We start from the raw sequence: 19,941 nt of genomic DNA on the forward strand, positions 1-19,941 counted from the left end.
AAAAAAAAAAAAAAAAAAAAAAAAAAAGATGCTTTTTGGGTCAATTCTCCAAGAAGATAAAACAATTTTTAACATCTATAGGCCTAACAATATGGTGTCAAAATATATGAAGCAAAAACTGGTAGAACTGCAAAGAGAAATTAATCCACTTATAATAGTTGAATATTTCAACATCTCTATCAGAAATGGACAGATCCAGCAGGCAGAAAATCAGTAAAACATGTAGGTTGAGTGTCCCTTATCCAAAATGCTTGAGACCAGAACAATTAATGTATCAGATTTCAGATTTTTTTTAGATTTTGGAATATTTACATTGTGTTTACCAGTTGAGCATCCCCAATCTGAAAATCCAAAATCTGAAATGTTGCAGTGAGCAGTTCCTTTGAGCATCATTTTGGCACTCAATTGGATTTTGGAGTATTTTAGATTTGGGATTTTTGGATTAGGGTTGCTTAACCTGTGGTTGGAGATAGACCACATTCTGGGCCATGAAACATGCTTTAACAAATTTAAAAGATTATAAATCATATAGTATCTGCTCTCAGATCACAATGGAATTAAACCAGAAATAAATAACAGAAAGATAGCTGGAAAATCAGAAAACACCTGAAGATTAAACAACACACTTCTAAATACCACCTGAGTCAAAGAAGAAATCTCAAGAATAATTCAAAATTATTTTGAACTAAATGAAAATGAAAACACATCTTTTTTTTTTTCTTTATTAAATATCCATTTGTTTATTTATTTGTCAGTAGAGATGAGGTCTCACTATGTTGCCCAGGCTGCTCTTAAGCTCCTAGGCTCAAGTGATCCTCCTGTCTCAGACTCCAAAAGTGCTGGGATTACAGAGAAAACACATCTTATCAAAATTCATGGGATACAGGAAAAACTGAGAGGAAAATTTATAGCACTGAATGCATAAATTGGAAAAGAATATCTGAAATCAATCTTCTAAGTTTCCACCATAGGCAACTAGAAAGAGAAAAGCAAATTAAATCCAAAGTAAGCAGAAGAAAAGAACTAATACAAATTAGAGTAAAAACAATGAAAGTGAAAACAGAAAACCAATATTTTTAAAAAATCAATGAAACTAAAATCTGGTTATTTGCAAAGATCAATAAAATCAATAAATTCTATCCAGGTTAAGAAAAAGAGATAGAGAGGTTTCAAATTACTGATACATAAATGAAAGAGGAGACATCACTACAAATCCCATGGATGTTAAAATGAAGAAATATTATGAACAAGTCTATGCCCACAAATTTACTAACCTAAAGGGAATGGACTAACTGTCAAAAGACACAACTGCCAAAACTCACAGAATTAAAAATAGGCAATCTCAATAAGTATCTACTAAAGAAATTAAGACAATAATTAATAACCCTCCAAAACAGAAAGCACCAGGCCTGCCAACTTCACTGGTGAATTCTAAAAACATTTAAGTAAGACATTATACCAATTGTCTACATCTCTTTCAGAAGACAAAAGCAGAGGAAATATTTTTGAACTCATTCCATGATGCCAGCAGTACCCTAATACCAAAACAGACAAAGACATTATAAGAAAATTACAGACAAATATCGCTCATGAACATAGATGCAAAAATACTCAATAAAATATCAGCAAATCAAATCCAACAGTGTACAAAAGGACCCTGGCACAGTGGCACACACCTGTAATCCCAACTCTAGCTACCCTGGAGACTGAAGTGGGAGGATTGCTTGAGGCCAAGAGTTTGAGACTAGCCTAGGCAACATAGCAAGATCCCATCTCTAAAAAGAAATTTTAAAAACTCTCTGGGTGCAGTGGCACACACCTATAGTCTCAGCCGCTAAGGTGGGTGAGGCAGGAGGATCACTTGAGCCCAGGAGTTCAAGGCTAGTGAGCTATGATCATGCCTGTGAATAGCCACTGCACTTCTAGCCTGGATGACAGAGCAAGATCCAGTCTCAAAAAAAAGGTGTAACAAGAATTACACAACACAACTAAATGGGATGCAGCCAAGGTATTCAAGGCTTGTTCAACATTTTAAATCAATTATTGTAATCCATCACATAACAGGCTAAAAAAATTACATGATCATATCAATAGATATAGAAAAATCGTTTGACAAAATCCAACACTCATTCATGGTAAGAACTCTCAGTAAACTAGGAATAGAAGGGAACTTGCTCAACCTGGTAAAGACTATCTACAGAAACCTATAGCTAATATCATACTTAATGGTGAGAAACTAGAAGCCTTCCCACTAAGATCAGGAACAAGGCAAGGATGTTCCTTCTCACCATTCTTTTTCAACATTGTACTTAAAGTTTTAATTAATAACAATAAAACAAGAAAAGGAAACAGAGATACAGATTGAGAAGAAAGAAATAAAACTATTTTTGTTCACAGATAACATAACTGTCTATATAGAGAATCTGAAAAAATCAACAAAAAAAAATCCTGGAACTAATAAGCAATTACAGCAAGGCTTCACAATGTTGGGTGAAGCAGCAAAGGAGAAAGGACTTACAGAGTGCCTTCGTAAATTGGTTATGAGTAACATATAAACTGGGAACAACAAAGCACAGCAAACTGCAGGAGGCCTCTGGGGAGGCAAACTTGTCCATGCCTCGTGTTCCAGTGCAGGGTGACCTAGGCTCTGTTACCATAAACATTGTACTCAAGGACATAAAGCCCCTTCACAGCACTATGACGTAGCCAGACTTGTAGGCTCCTTGTGAGGCCTGAGTTCTACCAGCTGCACACAGATAATAAGCTAAAGATAACCACATGTTCTTGTTTTGTGAAACTCCTGAAACCACCACTGTTACCAGTCTTTAGAATAACACACCAGTTCCAGCTCACTGATTCACTTCCAGCTCAATGATTCACTCCACCATCACATCACCCTCTCCCCACCATCTCTCCACCCCTACCCTATAAATCAAAGTAACTGTAACCAATAAATAGTGTGAGAGATCAGAGCTCAGGGCCTTCACTGTCTCCTCCAGTAATGAGTGATGACTCCCTGGTCCCACTTTCTCTCTTAATCTTTTTCTCATTCCTTTGTCACCACTGAACTCAGGGTACCCACAGGTGATACGGGGGCTGGTTCCCTACAGCACAATACAAGGTTAATATACAGAAGTCAATCACTTTTTATACACCAGCAATGAATAAGCAGAATTTGAAATTGAAAACGCAATACCATTTACATTAGTATACAAAACAATGAAATAGGTACAAATCTAACTAAATATGTGCAAGATCTATATGAGGAAAACTATATAATTTTGATGAAAACAATCAAAGAATAATTAAATCAATAGAGAAATATTCCATGATCTTGGGTAGGAAGATTTAATATTGTCAAGATGTCAATCTTTCCCAACATGATCTACAGATTCAATGCAATCTCAATAAAAATTTCAGCAAGTTACATTGTGGTTATCTACAAACTGATTCTAAAGTTTATATGGTGAGGCAAAAGACTCAGAATAGTCAATATGGTATTAAAGGAGAAGAACAAAGTTCAAGACTTACTATAAAGCTACAGTAATCAAAATAGTGAGGGATTAGTGGAAAAAAAAAAAAAGACAAAGAGACCAATGAAACAAAATAGCCCATAAATAGACCCAAATAAATATAGTCAACTGATCTTTGACAAAGGAGTAACAGCTATATAATAGAGAAAGATGGTCTTTTCAACAAATGATGCTGAAACAAGTGGACATCTACATGCCAAAATGAAAAACAAAAGAATCTGGACACAGATCTTACACCCTTCACAAAAATTAACTCAAATGTATCTTAGATCAAAATGTAAAATACAAACCAAAAAACTTGGGTATCATGATGACTTTTTTTTTAAGATACAATACCAAAGATACAATCCATGGAAGAAATAATTCACAAGCTGGACTTCATTAAAACTTCTTCTCTACAAAAGTAAATATCAAGAGAATGAGAACACAAGCCACGGACTGGAAGGAAATGTCTGCAAAAGAAATATCTGATAAAGGACTGTTATCTATAATATACAAAGACTCAAAATTTTAAGTCTTTTTTCTCATTGTTGAGTAAAACTGAACAATAAGATAACAAGCAACCTGATTAACAAGTGGGCCAAAGACCTTAACAGACACCTTGCCAAAGGAGGCATAGAGATGGTAAATCATCAAATGAAAAGATTCTCATCATATGTCATCAGAGAAACACAATTTAGAACAACAATGAGATACCAAGACACACCTATTCAAACAGCCAAAATCCGGAACTTTTACAACACCAAATGCTGGTGAGAGTATAGAACAACAGAAACTCTCATTCACTGCTGATAGAAATAAAAAATTGTATATCCACTTTGGAAGACAGTTTGGAGTTTCTCACAAAACTAAACATACTTTCACCATATGATCCAGGAATTGTGCTCCTTGGTATTTACCCAAAGGAGTTTAAAATGTCCACACAAAAGCCTGCATGTGGATATTTATAGGAGGCTTATTCATAACTGCCAAAGCTTGAAAGCAACCAAGATGTCCTTTAGTAGGTAAAGGAATAAACTGTGGTATGCCTAAACAATGAATAGAATATTATTCAGTGCTTAAAAAATGAGCTATCAAGTGATGAAAAGACATGGAGAAAACTTGAATGAATATTACTAAGTGAATGAAACCAATCTGAAAAGCCTACAGACTATAGGATTCCAACTATATAACATTCTGGAAAAGGCAAAATTATGGAGACACTTAATAGATCAGTGGTTACTGGGGTAGGTTGTAGAGGTAGGTTCAACAGGAAGAACACAAAATTTTAGGGCAATGAAACTATTCTGTATTACACTATAATGGCAGACATGTTTGTACAAACCCATAGAATATACAACCCCAAGAAACAACACTAATGTAAACTATGAACTTTGAACAATTATGATGTGCCAATGTAGGTTCATCAGTTGTAACAAATGTGCCACTCTGGTGAAGTATGTTGATAATGGGGGAGGCTATACATGCATGGGGCAAAAACTTTGAAAACTGGACTCTGCATAAACCACTACCCAAGTCCCAGAACCAACCTTCAGTAGTACATACATAAAATAGACCCAGGGCAACACAGCAAAGGCATTGAAAATTGAACTGATACTGGAACTCCCACACTGAAAAGGCAAGACAAAACCTATTCTGAACCTAAGTTAGCTGACTGGCTGACAGAAAATAAATAAACATTCTCTAGGAAATCTTAAGAGGACTCAGAATCTCATAACATAATATTCGAAATGTCCGGGATATAATCCAGAATTAACACTCAATGAACTAGGAAAATGTAATCATTCTAAGTCTCAAATTATTATCTAAGATAGCTGATGAGATAACCAATAAAATTAGGATTTATGGGAAAAAAAGGACCACAAAAATGGACCCCAAGGTATTCTAGATACTGGCATTACTGCATACAACTATGTTTATTACATTCACAGAGATAAAAAGTTGAGCTTTAAAAAGTCAGCAAAGAGCTTAAAACTCTGGAAAGTGATATTACATATTTTTAAAGAACCAGCTAGTACTCAACCAGAAAATGTAATAACAGAAATTAAGACACCAACTAATAAATTTTAAAACAGAAAAGAATTAACTAAATAGAAAATCAGTACACAGGAAAGAGAGGCTACAAGAAATTATGTGGGCCAGGGCAGTGGCTAATACAATACCTATAATCCCAAAATTTCAGGAGGCCAAGGTGGGCAGATCACTTGAGCCCAGGAGTTTGAGACTATCCTGGGCAACATGGCAAAACCCTGTCTCTACAAAAAATACAAAAATTAGCCTGGCATGGTGGTGTGCACCTGTAGTCCCAGCTACTTGGGAAACTGCGGTAAGAAGATTGCTCGAGCTTGGGAAGCAGGGGTTATAATGAGCCAAGATAGAACCACTGCACTCCTGCCTGGGCAACAGTGTGAGACCCTAAAAAAAGAAAAAAAGGAAAAAAAAGTATCCTGAGTGGAGTACAGTGAGAAAAAAGATGAAAAATACGTATAGAGTCAGAAATACAAAACAGTGGCCTCATTGTCGTGACCTGAAAAGATTGAACAGGCTCTCATCTCAGGGACTCTGCACTTAACTGCCTGAAAAATTATTTCCCAAAATAGAAGGCTCATTCCCTTAACTTTATTCAGGCCTCTACCCAATGTCACTTAATCAGGAAAAACTTCCCAATTACCCTGTACCAAAATATTTTCTCCTTAAGCAGGTATCATCTAACACATATTTTATATATTCATTAATGAACTATATCTTCCCCCTCACTAGAATGTATACTCTCTTTTTTTACTTTAACTTCTGGGATACATGTGCAGAACATGCAGGCTTGTTACACAGGTATACATGCGGTTGTTTGCTGCACCTATCAACCCATTGTATGGGTTTTAAGCCCCACATGCATTAGGTATTTGTCTTAATGCTCTCCTTCCCCTTGCCCCCCATATCCCGACAGGCCCCAGTGTGTGATTTTCCCCTCCCTGTGTCCATGTGTTCTCATTGTTCAGCTCCCATTTATGAGTGGAGAACATGCAATGTTTGGTTTTCTGGTCCTGCATTAGGTTTGCTAAGAATGATGGCTTCCAGCTTCATCCATGCCTCTGCAAAGGACATGAACTCATTCTTTTACAGAAAAAATATAAACAACCCCATCAAAAAGTAGGCAAAGGATATGAATAGACACTTCTCAAAAGAAGACATTTATTCAGCCAACAAACATATGAAGAAAGCTTATCATTAATAGTCACTAGAGAAATGTAAATCAAAACCACAAGATACCATCTCAAGCCAGTGAGAATGGCGATTATTAAAAAGTCAGGAAACGACAGATGCTGGAGAGGCTGTGGAGAAATAGGAATATTTTTTTACCCTGTTGGTGGGAGTGTAAATTAGTTCAACCATTGTGGAAGACCGTGTGGCAATTCCTCAAGGATCTAGAACCAGAAATACCATTTGACCCAGCAATCCCATTACTGGGTACATACCCAAAGGATTATAAATCATTCTACTATAAAGACACATGCACACATGTGTTTATTGCAGCACTATTTAAAGTAGCAAAGACTTGGAACCAAACCAAACGTCCATTAATGACAGACTGGATAAAGAAAATGTGGCACATATACACCATGTAATGTATACTTTTGTAAGAGTAGAGACTTTGTTCACTGCTGTTTTTCATCAGCATCTAGAAGATTTCGTAACATAGCAGGCACTAAAAAAAATTGAATGAATGAATAAAAAAAGGTAAAAACACAGTAACAAAAAGACTGGTCAACAACCTAAGGCAGGAATCTGGATACAGTTTACACTAACAATAAGGCAAGTATCAAGACTTTTTTCTTCTTTTTTTTCTTTTCTTTTCTTTTTTTTTTACTCAGCACAAAAACCTGAATAAGTATCAAGACTTTTTTTAAAAAAAAATCTTTTAGCTGGGCACAGTGGCTGACACCTGTAATCCCAGTACTTTGGGAGGCCGAGGAGGGCAGATCACGAGGTCAAGAGATCAAGACCGTGCTAGCCAACATGGTGAAACCCCATCTCTACTAAAAATACCAAAAAAAAAAAAAAAAAAATTAGCTAAGCATAGTGGTGCGTGCCTGTAGTCCCAGCTACTCGGGAGACTGAGGCAGGAGAATAGCTTGAACCCGGGAGGCAGAGCTTACAGTGGCCGAGATCAGGCCACTGCACTTAGCCTGGCGACAGAACGAGACTCCATCTCAAAAAGAAAAAAAAAAAAAAAAAACTTTCTACATGTCACATCAAGACATACCCCAACTTTACTTTATTAAAGAGATCATCTTGAAAAATGTAACTTCCTCACTGTCTGATCTCTAACTTAGCTAAAATCTAAATGTAAGAAAAAAAGAACTATCAGACTTGTCTCTCTAACCCAAGTTATTTTCTGCAAGACAGCCAATGTGCTATCCCTCTACCCTATCACTGTACTTTTCACCACTTTTTATATCTAGGCAGAAAAATTAATCTTGAATGTTGAATACATTGGATATAGTAGAGGAGCTGGCTGTGGTATGCTACATTCTGAAAGACACATATAGTTTTAAAAAGCAAGGTCCTACAGGCAGGGATAAGAATAAAAAAACCTGGCCGGGCACAGTGGCTCACACCTGTAATCCCAACACTTTGGGAGACCAAGGCAAGCAGATCACCTGAGGTCAGGAGTTCGAAACCAGCCTGGCTAACATGGTGAAATACCATTTCTACTAAAAAATTTTTTTAAATTAGCTGGGCATGGTGGTGTGCACCTGTAATATCAGCTACTCGGGAGGCTGAGGCAGGAAAACTACTTGAACCCGGGAGGTGGAGGTTGCAGGTGAGCTGAGATCACGCCATTGCACTCTAGCTTGAGCAACAAAAGCAAAATTCCTTCTCAAAACAATAACAACAAAAGAATAAAAAAACTAATAGTGGATGTTAGAAATAACGACAATAATAATAATAAAATGGCCAACATTTACTGAGTACTTTGCATTGTTCTAAGCATATTTATTAACATTTACTTCTCAGGACAATACTAAGAGGCTTTAATTAATAAACAGAGTGGCAATCAGAGAGACTACATAATTTATTCAAATTATTCAAGCTCCCCAGGTAGACAGAAACTGAAAGTTTCTGAGCACAGGCTGTCTAATCCTTAAGCCCAAACTGTTAAGTAGTAAGCTGCATAATATAAATTAAAATTTTTAGCTAAGAAAAATAGAGAATATCCTGAAAAAGGAGGTAGACAGTATTTCCCAATGAATTCTTGGCAGAAACAAAGTAGAGCCAATGTCAAATTAATGGCAAAAATGAAGACTATTATTTTTTATCATCAGTTTTATTTTTGATCAAAATGGGAAATAATCCTACTTCACAATTAAAAAAAATGAAAATGTGTAAAAATTTTAAAGCTGTTCTTTTACATACATAACACAACCATATTAGAATATTTTAAAAGGATGTTTCTTTAGAAAAAAATTGAGAATTCTATTTAGATTAAAAATAAACATTGCACCGCTGTTCATAAGTACAATGGCTTTAGCAAAGCCTCTACTGGTATTTTCTATTATGAGCATGGCTATGTATCTTATTCTTGATTCAATTTCCTAGTTATTCCAAATGTTAGTCTCAAAATCATCCCTTACCTGAAACCAGGATTAACTATAAATATCAAGAATATACCTTTTGAAATATATTACCTTTCAAAAAGTTTTGAGCTTTCAAAACTCAAAGAACTGTGGCTCTCCTTACTACTTACATAATAATAGTCTGAGACACACATAATTGGTTCAAATCAAAATTGGTTCCAAAAAGTAAAAAGACAATTTCTTCCCCTCTTCACCTCTACCAGTAAAATAATAAATTGATAAAATCACATAAAACAAGAAAGATACTTACATTTCTTTGTCTTTTCTGCAGATCTAGCGCAGGTTTCTTTGAGTAGATTACATAAATGCCTTGTAGCATTATTCCTGAAACAAAGGAAAGAGTTTGCCTATGTGTAATCTGATCTCAAAGCAAAATCACATATGTAAGTTATGAAATATATTGTTATAATTTTTAAGAAATTTTAAAAGTATTATATTTGGTATATACCACATATTATTCATAAATGACTATATGAAGAAAAGGTGGGTTGATTGTACTACTAGCAAAGATAATTTAGTAACCCTCCCTTTAAAAGTAAAAGTTCTAGTAACTGGTCACTAAAATAAATAAACAAATAAAAGCGACAATTCCTTAACAAGTTTCTACCCAAGTTGCTATCAATAAACTTTCAGAAGACAGGTCCAGATTTGCCTGAGGAAAATAACGAGAATAGGTTGGGCCATTCATTAACAAATTAATGTTGTATATGTCTAACCTTCAAAACACAAAATGAGGTAACTTTCTGATTAGGCATTCATTATGTGAATAATAAGACCTGTGGCTATCTTCACGTTACTAACACATATAGCAGTTAATTTTCTAACTTATCATTTTTCTGTAGAAATAAACTGTTACATTTAAAAAAAAAAAGTAAGAATTAACTTGGAACTAAGTTGAGCCCTATTTTATAAGTACTGTACTCAAGGCAGTAGTGAAACAGACAATATACATAGGTAGTTGTAGGTACAGAATTATCAGGCATCTTTTTTGACACCAAGGAATGTTTCTTCCTGATGCCTGAAATTTTAATAAGTAAAGTTATTAGTCAGTGACCACAGTTTGCCCAGCACAAGAATCTGTGTCTTCCTTTTTCCATAGCACTCAGGTATAATTCTACTTATAAATTAATATTACATAACATATAGAAAGTGCTCAATAAGTTTTCAAAAATTATTTTAGTTGTAAATTTGGAATTAAAAAATTGTGGAAAGAACAAATTCATTAAATCACTACTTACTCTTTTATTAAATCTTTATTTTCTTGAATTCCTTCTTCTAATTTCAAACTTACTTTTTCATTTCCAAACTAATTTATAAAACAGAAGAATAGTTCACCACATTTTGCTTATTAGCAAAAATAAACATGAATATAATCATTAAGCAGCATTTCTTTACTACTGCACAACATAGTCTAAAGAATTATTTTCTTTCCACATAAAAAGGAAATTTTTTTGTAATAATATGATTTCCCTTAAGACTATGGCCATCAATCTGAAATAATATTGGCTAAATCATCTCCAAAAAACATTCAACAATATTTTAATGCAATATTATCTAAATATTTTGAAGTAATGTTTTTTGTTTGTCCTAACCCAATGTCGCATTTTCTCAACATTTTTTTTACTTTATGCTACACATAAAGTTACAGTTTCAAATTTAAAGTGTGATCTATAACTACTGTATTCTAATATAAGAGAAGATATTTATATCAAACAAAACATCAATAGGAATAAAAATTAAAACTCTTTATAAGTTAGAATCATTAAATCAATCTTTATCTAGAGTGATTTATTTTTTCCCTAATCATTTGCATTAAGCATTATACAACTTATTCTCTATGCTCATTCTTAAAGTTGAAATGTATCTAGTATCAATGTAACTTTTAAAAAGCATTATCCTTAAAATATTCATCACAAAAACAGGATCAACCCAAGTTATCCCAAATAATACTCTACTTTCAACGGTATTTAAGATTCACTATTTACAATTCAAAATTTTGTCATACCTGCAGTTCCTGAATGGCTTTTCGCTGTGCTTCAATTATCTTTCTGTTTTCTTGCAACTTATTTTCTTTCTGCCTCAGTTCAGCTTCTATACTTATTTTCCACTTTTTTATCTTTTCAGCCTCCTTATACAGTTTTGAATACACTCTGCTCAATGACTCTGATTTCTATTAAAATAGGTTTTCAAAATTAATTGTTCAAAATTCTAATATAACCAAACTACGGCTGCCTACTGAAAATATTTATATACTAAGAGTTGAGACCAAATCTCTCCTCAATTTAAGCACTAATAGCATACTGAAAGCCACATTAACTCTTTTAAAACTACTAAGGCAATATTAACTACTTCACTAAAGTTATTGGTCACTTGACTGAATTACACCTTGCTGAATAAAATGAAATGGCTCCATAAAAGTATTTTAGTTAGTGAGAGAATCTGGCTAGTTAAAAGCTAAAATAAATTACTCTATAAGAAATCTGCAAATCTTAATAATGGTCTTGAAATGCTTTGATTACACAAACAGTTTGAAGATTCACTAAAGGACATGAAGCTTAAAATATAATGAAAAGAAAAATAAAAGTGAACACAAAATATAATTTTCATCAACTCTGATGTTTTATGCAGAATTCTTGCCTTTTTAAAAATCCACATTATATTGTAAATATCAGTTTTTTAAAATCACATAAATTTCTGCTGGTCTATAACTTTTTCTTATCAAAATATGTAAATAAGTACTATATTTTTACATTCTGTGATACTATAATCACAGCAACAAACATAGAATACCTTACCAGGTTATGGAATTTCTCTTCCTTTAAAGACATCTATATGCCATAAATAAGAAATATTTTTATAACAAAATCAAAAGTATAACTAAAATCAAAAGTACATATGTCCTACAAATTCCTTACACAATAAACCAGCCAACCAGTCAATTCCATCTATTAATTAAAGACTGATCTTGTAAACTACTGTCTCAATTCTCAGCCTTTTCATGTATAGCACCCATTCCCTTCTTGAGTTTACAGTTTAAAATTAAATTGCCTCTACATAAATGGAACTTTCACAACCCAAAAAATACAGAAGTGGAAAAAAAGGTTTTAAAGGATATATCTTACTGCATTAATCAAATAATAATCCTTATGAAGCTTCAAGAGAAATATACATATAGGTAATAAGTTATATTCCAATTACAAGAAATTTAATATGAATGGGAAATCTTCTGACCTCCAAATCAGAGTCTTTTAGTCCTTCCTGATAGTGATAGTCAGAATTACCAACCTGAAAAAAAAGATGCTTCTATAAGAAAATACTACTGATAAAAGCTTCCAAATAATAACAATTAAATACAGAAGACTAGTAATGCAACAACTGAATACTTTTTTCTTCTTCAAATAAGCAGTTCATTACCTAAACAGATTGTATCTATATGTACTATGCTTAACTAACCTGCTGAAGCATGGGCAAGAAATTAACTTTTTGTAAAGCAGGATCTGCAAGATAAAAGACAACAGGTATTAAATATGCCAACATCTTTTTTTCTTTCCTTTTTTTGTTGTGGGAGAGAGAGAGGGTCTGGCTCTGTTGTCTAGACTGGAGGGCAGTGGCACCATCATGGTTCACTGCAGCCTCAAAGCCTACATTTCTAGGGCTCAAGTGATCCTCCCACCTCAGCCTCCCTGGTAGCTGGAACTGTGGGCATATGCCACCATGTCCAGCTAGTTTTTTGGGGGGGGTGTTGTTTTTTTTTGTTTGTTTTTTTTTTGTACAGACAGGGTCTCCTTATATTGCCCAGGCTGGTCTCAAGCTCCTGGCCTCAAGTGATCCCCCTGTCTTACCCTCCCTCCGAAAATGCTGCAGTTACAGGTGTTAGCCACCGCGTCTAGTTTTATTTTTTATATTAAGTATTATATCTAGCTTTCATGTCAAGGATACTAATATATACTTATGTTATATTTTCAATAACTATGTATATAACAAAATATTTCTATATAAGCTGATGCACTGCGTTTCCAGGCTCCTACCTGAATCAATGTTTTCTCCATTTTTGGAGAGATTAGTCATTGTAAATGGAAACTCAAAATCATCTTCAGTACATTTGTTGAAACTCTAGAAACACAAAGAAGTTTTTAAATATGCTGTTTCATACCACTCTGATACTAACAGTGTAATATATACATATGTAATATACATCTGCTTAAAGAGGTTACTATAATTGCAAACCCTTTAATGTACATACAACGTTTAAAATGTCAAATGCCTTTTCTATATAAACAAAGAAAAATTCTAATTAGGTATTTCCACTTGTAAGATGAAGCTAAACTATAAATTACTCAATATATGGCTTTGTATTCAAGAATAGTAAATCTAATTAGTATGAATGATAGATTTCTTCAATTTATGATTTCCTTGATAGAATTAAAGATTGTCTTCATTGAATAGCATTTAATAATATATTCTTGCCTATAGCAGTCATAATCAATTTTTTACAGCATATAAAAGTAAAATATTCAATGTATTATTGCATCTCCAATATAAAGACCCACATGATAATTTTTTTTTTTTTTTTTTGAGACAGAGTCTCGGTCTGTCGATAGGCACCAGGCTGGAGTGCAGTGGCACAGTCTCGGCTCACTGCAACCTCCGCCTCCCGCGTTGAAGTAATTCACCTGCCTCAGCCTCCCGAGTAGCTGGGACTACAGGCGTGCGCCACCATGCCCAGCTAATTTTTTTGTATTTTTGGTAGAGATGGGGTTTCACTATGTTGGCCAGGATGGTCTCGATCTCTTGACCTAGTGATCCGCCCGTCTCAGCCTCCCAAAGTCCTGGGATTACAGGCGTGAGCCACCGCGCCCGGCCTTAAAAAATTTTTTTAAAGCTCTGTTTTGCCTGAGAAACTTGGTATAATTCCTCTTATCCAATGATAACTCTATTACATAAATGAATTTCCCTCTTTGTCCTATCCACCAGGAAGCTCAGAGCGAAATCTGAAGCTCAGAACACGAATTGTTACTCATATATAGGCATTTGTCCAAATAGTCCTCATTTTCCTTGACAATTTTCCTAATCTTCTCCTAACGTATTCTGCTATCACATAGTATATGTGCTATAAGTTGCCTCTAATTAAATGCGGAAAGAAGGAAGATTAAAATAAGCAGGTTCCACAATGTATGCAGAGTTCTACGGCAGCAGCAGTTATTTACATGAACAATGCCTACACAATAATGCTCACTGTTCATGTAAAGCAATGGGATGCAAAATTCTTGGGTAAATGAGACCATCTATTGAAAAGAAACAACTGTAAAATAACACCAGGAACAAAATACACTTTTCTTCATCCCCTAAAGTTAAGAAGAGTCCAATCAAGAGTCACATGGAAATTTACCTTGAAGAAAGTGGAATCTCCTCCTAGGGTCTGAGGTTTCACCGCAGACACCTGGCTGCTGCCTAATCTCGGTGGTATGAACAATGCAAAGGGCTTTTGATTTTCCATTTTCTCCATTCCCGTTGTAAATTTCTCTGCCCCGGGCGACGGGAGGGGAAGGAAAGTTTTTCACCGTGTGCCATTAAATACATTATGTATTCTCTAAAGTGATGTTTTACAAACTAAAGGACTAAAGAAGGGAACCCACGGGGCTCTCGCTGCAGTGGAGAGTCCTATGAGGTGGCTTACCGCGGGGTGGGCAAGGGGACGACCCTTCGTTTCCCTCCCCCCTTCCCCCCCACCGCCCGCCGCCACGCTGGCAGCCTGAAAAGGAAGCCGGTTCCCTTCTCCAGAGCCATTAAATTCCATCACATCGCCAGGAGGAGCTGTCTTAAGATCCTGGACCGCTACCGAAAAGAAGACGGAGACAGGCAGCGGCGGGGAGGTTCGCTAGCACAACATCGCCCCGCTCAGGGCTCAGTCCCCTGGGAAAGAACTCGGCGCACCTGCCCTCGCCTTGGAAGAACTAGTGGGAAACCGTGGGCTCCATGCCCACGCGAACTGCTTCCTACGGTCTGTGAGGGCAGCAGAAAGAACCAAAAGCTCCTGCCTCAGAACCTCAGAAAAGGCGGGAAACAGCTCAGCCTGAGCCACCCGCAGCGCGTGTGACCCCGGCCGCTGGCGAGTTAACGGCTAAATAACCGTCGCCGCATGGGCTTGCCAGGCTCGCAGCACCTGGATCTCGCGAGATTTCCCCTCTCGCTAGGAACAATTCTCTCTCGGATTCTGTACTTCCTTGGAGTGGAAGTTCTTTAGGGTTCTGCCATTGTCAAAGAATGCTGGGGAAACTGTCAGGCGCTAGGACAGACTAAAGCTGAGAGTGAAAAATCAATTTCTGCCCTCCAAGAAGTCACCATCTTAGGAAGGAAACAGATGGGCAATTACAGTGCCTTATAATCATTTAGGGTGATTTCTATGATGAGGACGTAGGGAAAGTGGCTCCTAGGGTGGGCGGAGGAGTCAGAAGCTCCACAGATGTGGTATGCTTCTGTTACTGCTTCCCATAATGAGCGAATGGAGAGTTGGTTAGGCCAAGCGGTGGCTCACGCATGTACTCCCAACACTTTGGGAGGCCAAGGCGAGAGGACTGCCTGAGCCCAGGAAGAAGTTCAAGACTAGTCTGGGCAACATAGTGAGACCCTGCCTCCCCTAGAATAGCCTGGTGTGGGGGCGTGCACCTGTGGTCCCCAGCTACTTGAAATACCGAGGCGGGAAGATCGCTTGCGTCCTGGAGATTGAGGCTGCAGTGAGCTAATGATCCTGCCACTGGCTCCACCCTGGGCAACAGGGCCAGATTCTGTCTGAGAGAGACAGAGGAGAAAGAGAGAGGGGTGGGGGGAGGAGAGAGAGAGGGGGGAGAGGGAGAGGGAGACGGAAAGGGAATGGGAGAAGAAGAGTATTGCGGGCTGAGGGAAAGCGAGCAAAGGCGCTGGAGTTGTGAGAGAGATTAGTACAGCTAAATCCAAGAAGAGTGCTGTGTGAGGATTAAGTGAGGAAAATGGCAAAAGATGACACTAGAGATTTAAAGAGCAAGTATTAACTGGGCGCAGTGGCTCATGCCTGTAATCCCAGGAATTTGGGATGCCAAGGCGGGCAGATCACTTGAAGTCAAGAGTTTGAGAACAGCCTGGCCAACATGGAGAAACTCCATCTCTAGTAAAAATACAAAATTAGCCAGGCACGGTGGCACACGCCTGTAGTCCCAGCAGCTCTGGAGGCTGAGGCAAGAGAATTGTTTGAACCTCCGGGGAGGCAGAAGTTATCAAGATCGTGCCACTGCGTTCCAGCCTGGGCCATAGAGTGAGACTCCGTCTCAAAAACAAAAATAGATCGAGTACTGTATTATAGAAAGGCCTTGGGAAAGTGTGTTTTGATTTTAGACTTTGAGGATGGAGATCTTGAAGAATTTTGAGCAGAAAGGATGACATGATCAAGTTCAGAAGAAAACTTGTAGTGTGAAGAATGGTTTAGGCTTAAGAGACTAGATAGAATAGGGAGACAGTTTTAATAGCCTTGGTGAGACATGAGAACCTGAGCTACGACCTGGACAGTGGAGCTGAAGAGGAGGTGTCAAATGTAAAAAAATATTTAAGAAGTAAAATTAATAGAATTTGATAACTTTTTAATAGTAAGAAGTGAAAGAAAGGGAGAAGTCTATGATGACTACCTGGTTTCAGGCTTAAGTAACTAGCTATTATCATTACCCTAGTGCTAAGTTACCTAATTTTGAGCAATAAGAATGACCTCCGTTTTGGATATAATATTGACTTTGTTTTCCAGCTTTCTCTGGGCATTATAATATAATTGATGCTTTTTCTAAGGACTTCAGCAATATTTTTAATAACTCATTTTGTATACAGTAATCAGAAACAATCATTCCTAATGAAATAGAATTTTTGAGCAGGAAAGAATGATCCAGTTTAACTCCTTCACTTTACTATTTAAGGAAACGGAGTCTAGATACCCTGAAAAAGATAAGATACTCCCTCAGAGAGATAATACCAAGAATATACACAAAGTACCACGTGGGGCAATAATTGATCTAATTAAAAATTTTCAATTGAGGTTATAAATATAACATTTCAAGTTTTACAACAGTGAAAAATTCAACTATTGTCACTTTTTTCTTATTGAAAACCAAAATGTTACTCCTGTTATATTAAATTTACCATATTTTGTTAACTTATAATCAGTCTTTCAAAGCAATAGTGCCACCAAATCATTTCTCACTTCCATGTATTTCACATGAAATTTTAATTTAACATATTAACATCCTGTTCATATAAGAATTTAAATATTTGTAGAAAGATTTCTGGTTTTAAGAACTTTGTTTTTTTCTACAAAAGACGTTGGCAAAAATGTCAAAATATTCTGTGCCAGAAGTAAATTATGCTTAATTTCCTAATATATGTTAAAATATTTTAATAATCTGTATTTTATTTTTTCATTATTCTTGCCATCACAAAATTTCTACTTTGTTTTTATAAAACATCTCTTTTTATAAGGCATTAAGGAATGGTAAGACTTGAACAAGTCTTTGCTCACCTTTAATAATTCATAAAATGCTATAACAGTAATAGGTTGAAAATGTTACTTCCTTATTCCATCAGTCTGGCTTTAGTTAATGAGGGTCACAAACTCTATTCTTTTCGTTGCTGTTGTTGTTGCTATTGTTGAGATGGAGTTTCACTCTTGTTGCCCAGGCTGGCGTGCAGTGGCTCTCTGCAACCTCCACCTCCCAGATTCAAGCAATTCTCTTGCCTCAGCCTCTCCAGTAGCTGGGATTACAGGCACACATCACCATGCCCAGCTAATTTTTGTATTTTGTTTTGTATTTTTAGTAGAGATGGGGTTTCGCCATGTTGGTCAGGCTGGTCTTGAACTCCAGACCTCAGGTGATCCACCAGCCTCAGCCTCCCAAAGTGTTTGGTACAGGCATAAGCCACCACACCCGGCCAAACTCTCTTTATTCTGATTACAACCATTTCTACTAGGTAGCCTTTCTTATATCCATAAATTTATATGTTTTCATTCAATGTTTCAATGAATGATAAAAGTAAAGTTTCTTCAGGTAATAATTTTCTGGCTCCTTTTGAAGGAACCATGGGGAAACAACTTTTGCTTCTTTTGAGTCCAATCATAAAAAGAATCCTAGATATCCCTCAGTGATCATTTTCAAATCTAGTGGTGGATGATAGAAGTTTGTTGTCTACTCCTTCCTCTTCCACTTTGATATTAGAGTAAAAATTATTCTTCTGCTTAAAGTTCTTTTGAAGTGTCTTTGATTTACATTGGATTTCTGTGAGCAAACCTGTGTTATTACAAAATTCATACAAAATGTTTTTGGTATCACAGATAACATTATAGGGTTAATATTACCTTATATGTGTATATATACATATATCATCATAGACTTGTCTTTTTACAAAGAATCCTTCTTTGGGGCAAGTATGTGCAAAGCAATTACATTTACTACATTACTTTCTCCTTTTCATTCCACAGTTATCTTGTCTACTTAAACATACATAGTCATCCTAGACATAAATTATAAATTAATTTTGCATCTCCAAATGATAAATTTAGACTTTTTAATATTAGAACAATTTTCACATTAATCATATTTTGGAAACAACATAAAATATTAATTCATAAAGCAGTTGAACCACCTTAGCTACAGATTTTTATCTTTGACTTTTACATCATAAGGTCTAGAGAATATCCAGTGATTTTCAAAATCAGCTAAGTCAATTTTTTTCTTATAATCAAGACAAGGCAGTGGATACTCTTTTTATAAAGTGAACAATTTTTTTTTGGCTTGCCACCTTTACACATCTTTGAATCTTCAACTAGCACCTCTAACTGAAGAGCAACAGTTGTCATAAACAACTCCTAAAATTAACCAAATATTAATCTTTATCATTTATTATGTTTGTCATTTTTTCATAAGTGTTTAAAACATACCAATTACATAAAATGTATATCAAGAGCTGAGGTACAGAAAACAACAAAAGCCTTAGCCCCTTTCTAAATTATTTCATGATTTTGTTGAGAAACAAGAGCATATCAAAATATGAAGCCATTTAAAGTATATCAAATATTAAAATAATTTGAACTGAATACAGAAATGCAAAAATTATATAAAGAAAAGGAGTCATTAGAATCAGAGGGAATTAATTGTGGGGAGGCTTACTAAAGAAGTATAGTCAAAAGAGGTTTTAGTTCTGAGAAAGGAGAGTACCCTAAAGGAAAAGGGAATGGCAGAGAAGTGAAGATGAGTCATGAAACGGTGAAAAATAAATTCATAAAATCTTACACAGGCACAAGAGCAAATGGTGGTAAAGAATTTCAACTACAGAAATATTTCAAATTAACAAGAATTAACTGTTTGGAAAGACAAAATACAGACTCCTTTAAAGAAAGGAGCCATTCAGGAGTTTGAGAACAACCTAGACAACATAATGAAACTCCATCTCTGCAAAAAAATATAAAAATTAGCCAGGCGTGGTATGTGTGTCTGTAGTCCCAGCTACTTGGGAGGCTAAGGTGGGAGGATCGCCTGAGCCCAGGAGGATCACCTGAGCCCGGGAGGTCGAGGCTTAAGTAAGCCGTGATCACACTACTGCGCTCCACAGACTGAGCAACAGAGTGAGATCCTATTTCAAAAAAAGGGAAAAAAAAGAAGCCATGTCAAAATGGAGTCCATGATATGTGGGAAAAGGGCATGTTTTTAATTACATTCAGAGCAAGAAATAATGAGACTCACAACTTCCTGCATGTATATAAT

At 36.0% G+C, this 19,941-nt stretch overlaps 1 protein-coding gene across 1 annotated transcript in view; it reads right to left on the reverse strand.

The window, feature by feature from the left end:
* The window catches only part of SYCP1 (synaptonemal complex protein 1), a 117,711-nt gene extending 102,439 nt beyond the window's left edge, over positions 1-15,272 (reverse strand). Inside the window, exons 1-8 of the mRNA XM_017524211.2 lie at positions 15,104-15,272; positions 14,559-14,692; positions 13,198-13,282; positions 12,623-12,666; positions 12,401-12,454; positions 11,175-11,339; positions 10,408-10,475; positions 9,420-9,493 (exon numbers count right to left, since the gene is read on the reverse strand). Of these exons, the coding sequence (XP_017379700.1) occupies positions 9,420-9,493; positions 10,408-10,475; positions 11,175-11,339; positions 12,401-12,454; positions 12,623-12,666; positions 13,198-13,282; positions 14,559-14,675 (607 nt within the window). The 5' untranslated portion in view covers positions 14,676-14,692; positions 15,104-15,272. The remainder of the gene's footprint in view (positions 1-9,419; positions 9,494-10,407; positions 10,476-11,174; positions 11,340-12,400; positions 12,455-12,622; positions 12,667-13,197; positions 13,283-14,558; positions 14,693-15,103) is intronic.
* Positions 15,273-19,941: the final 4,669 nt, after the last annotated feature.

This window comes from Cebus imitator, unplaced genomic scaffold (assembly GCF_001604975.1).
Source record: "Cebus imitator isolate Cc_AM_T3 unplaced genomic scaffold, Cebus_imitator-1.0 Scaffold32, whole genome shotgun sequence".
NCBI lineage: Eukaryota > Metazoa > Chordata > Mammalia > Primates > Cebidae > Cebus > Cebus imitator.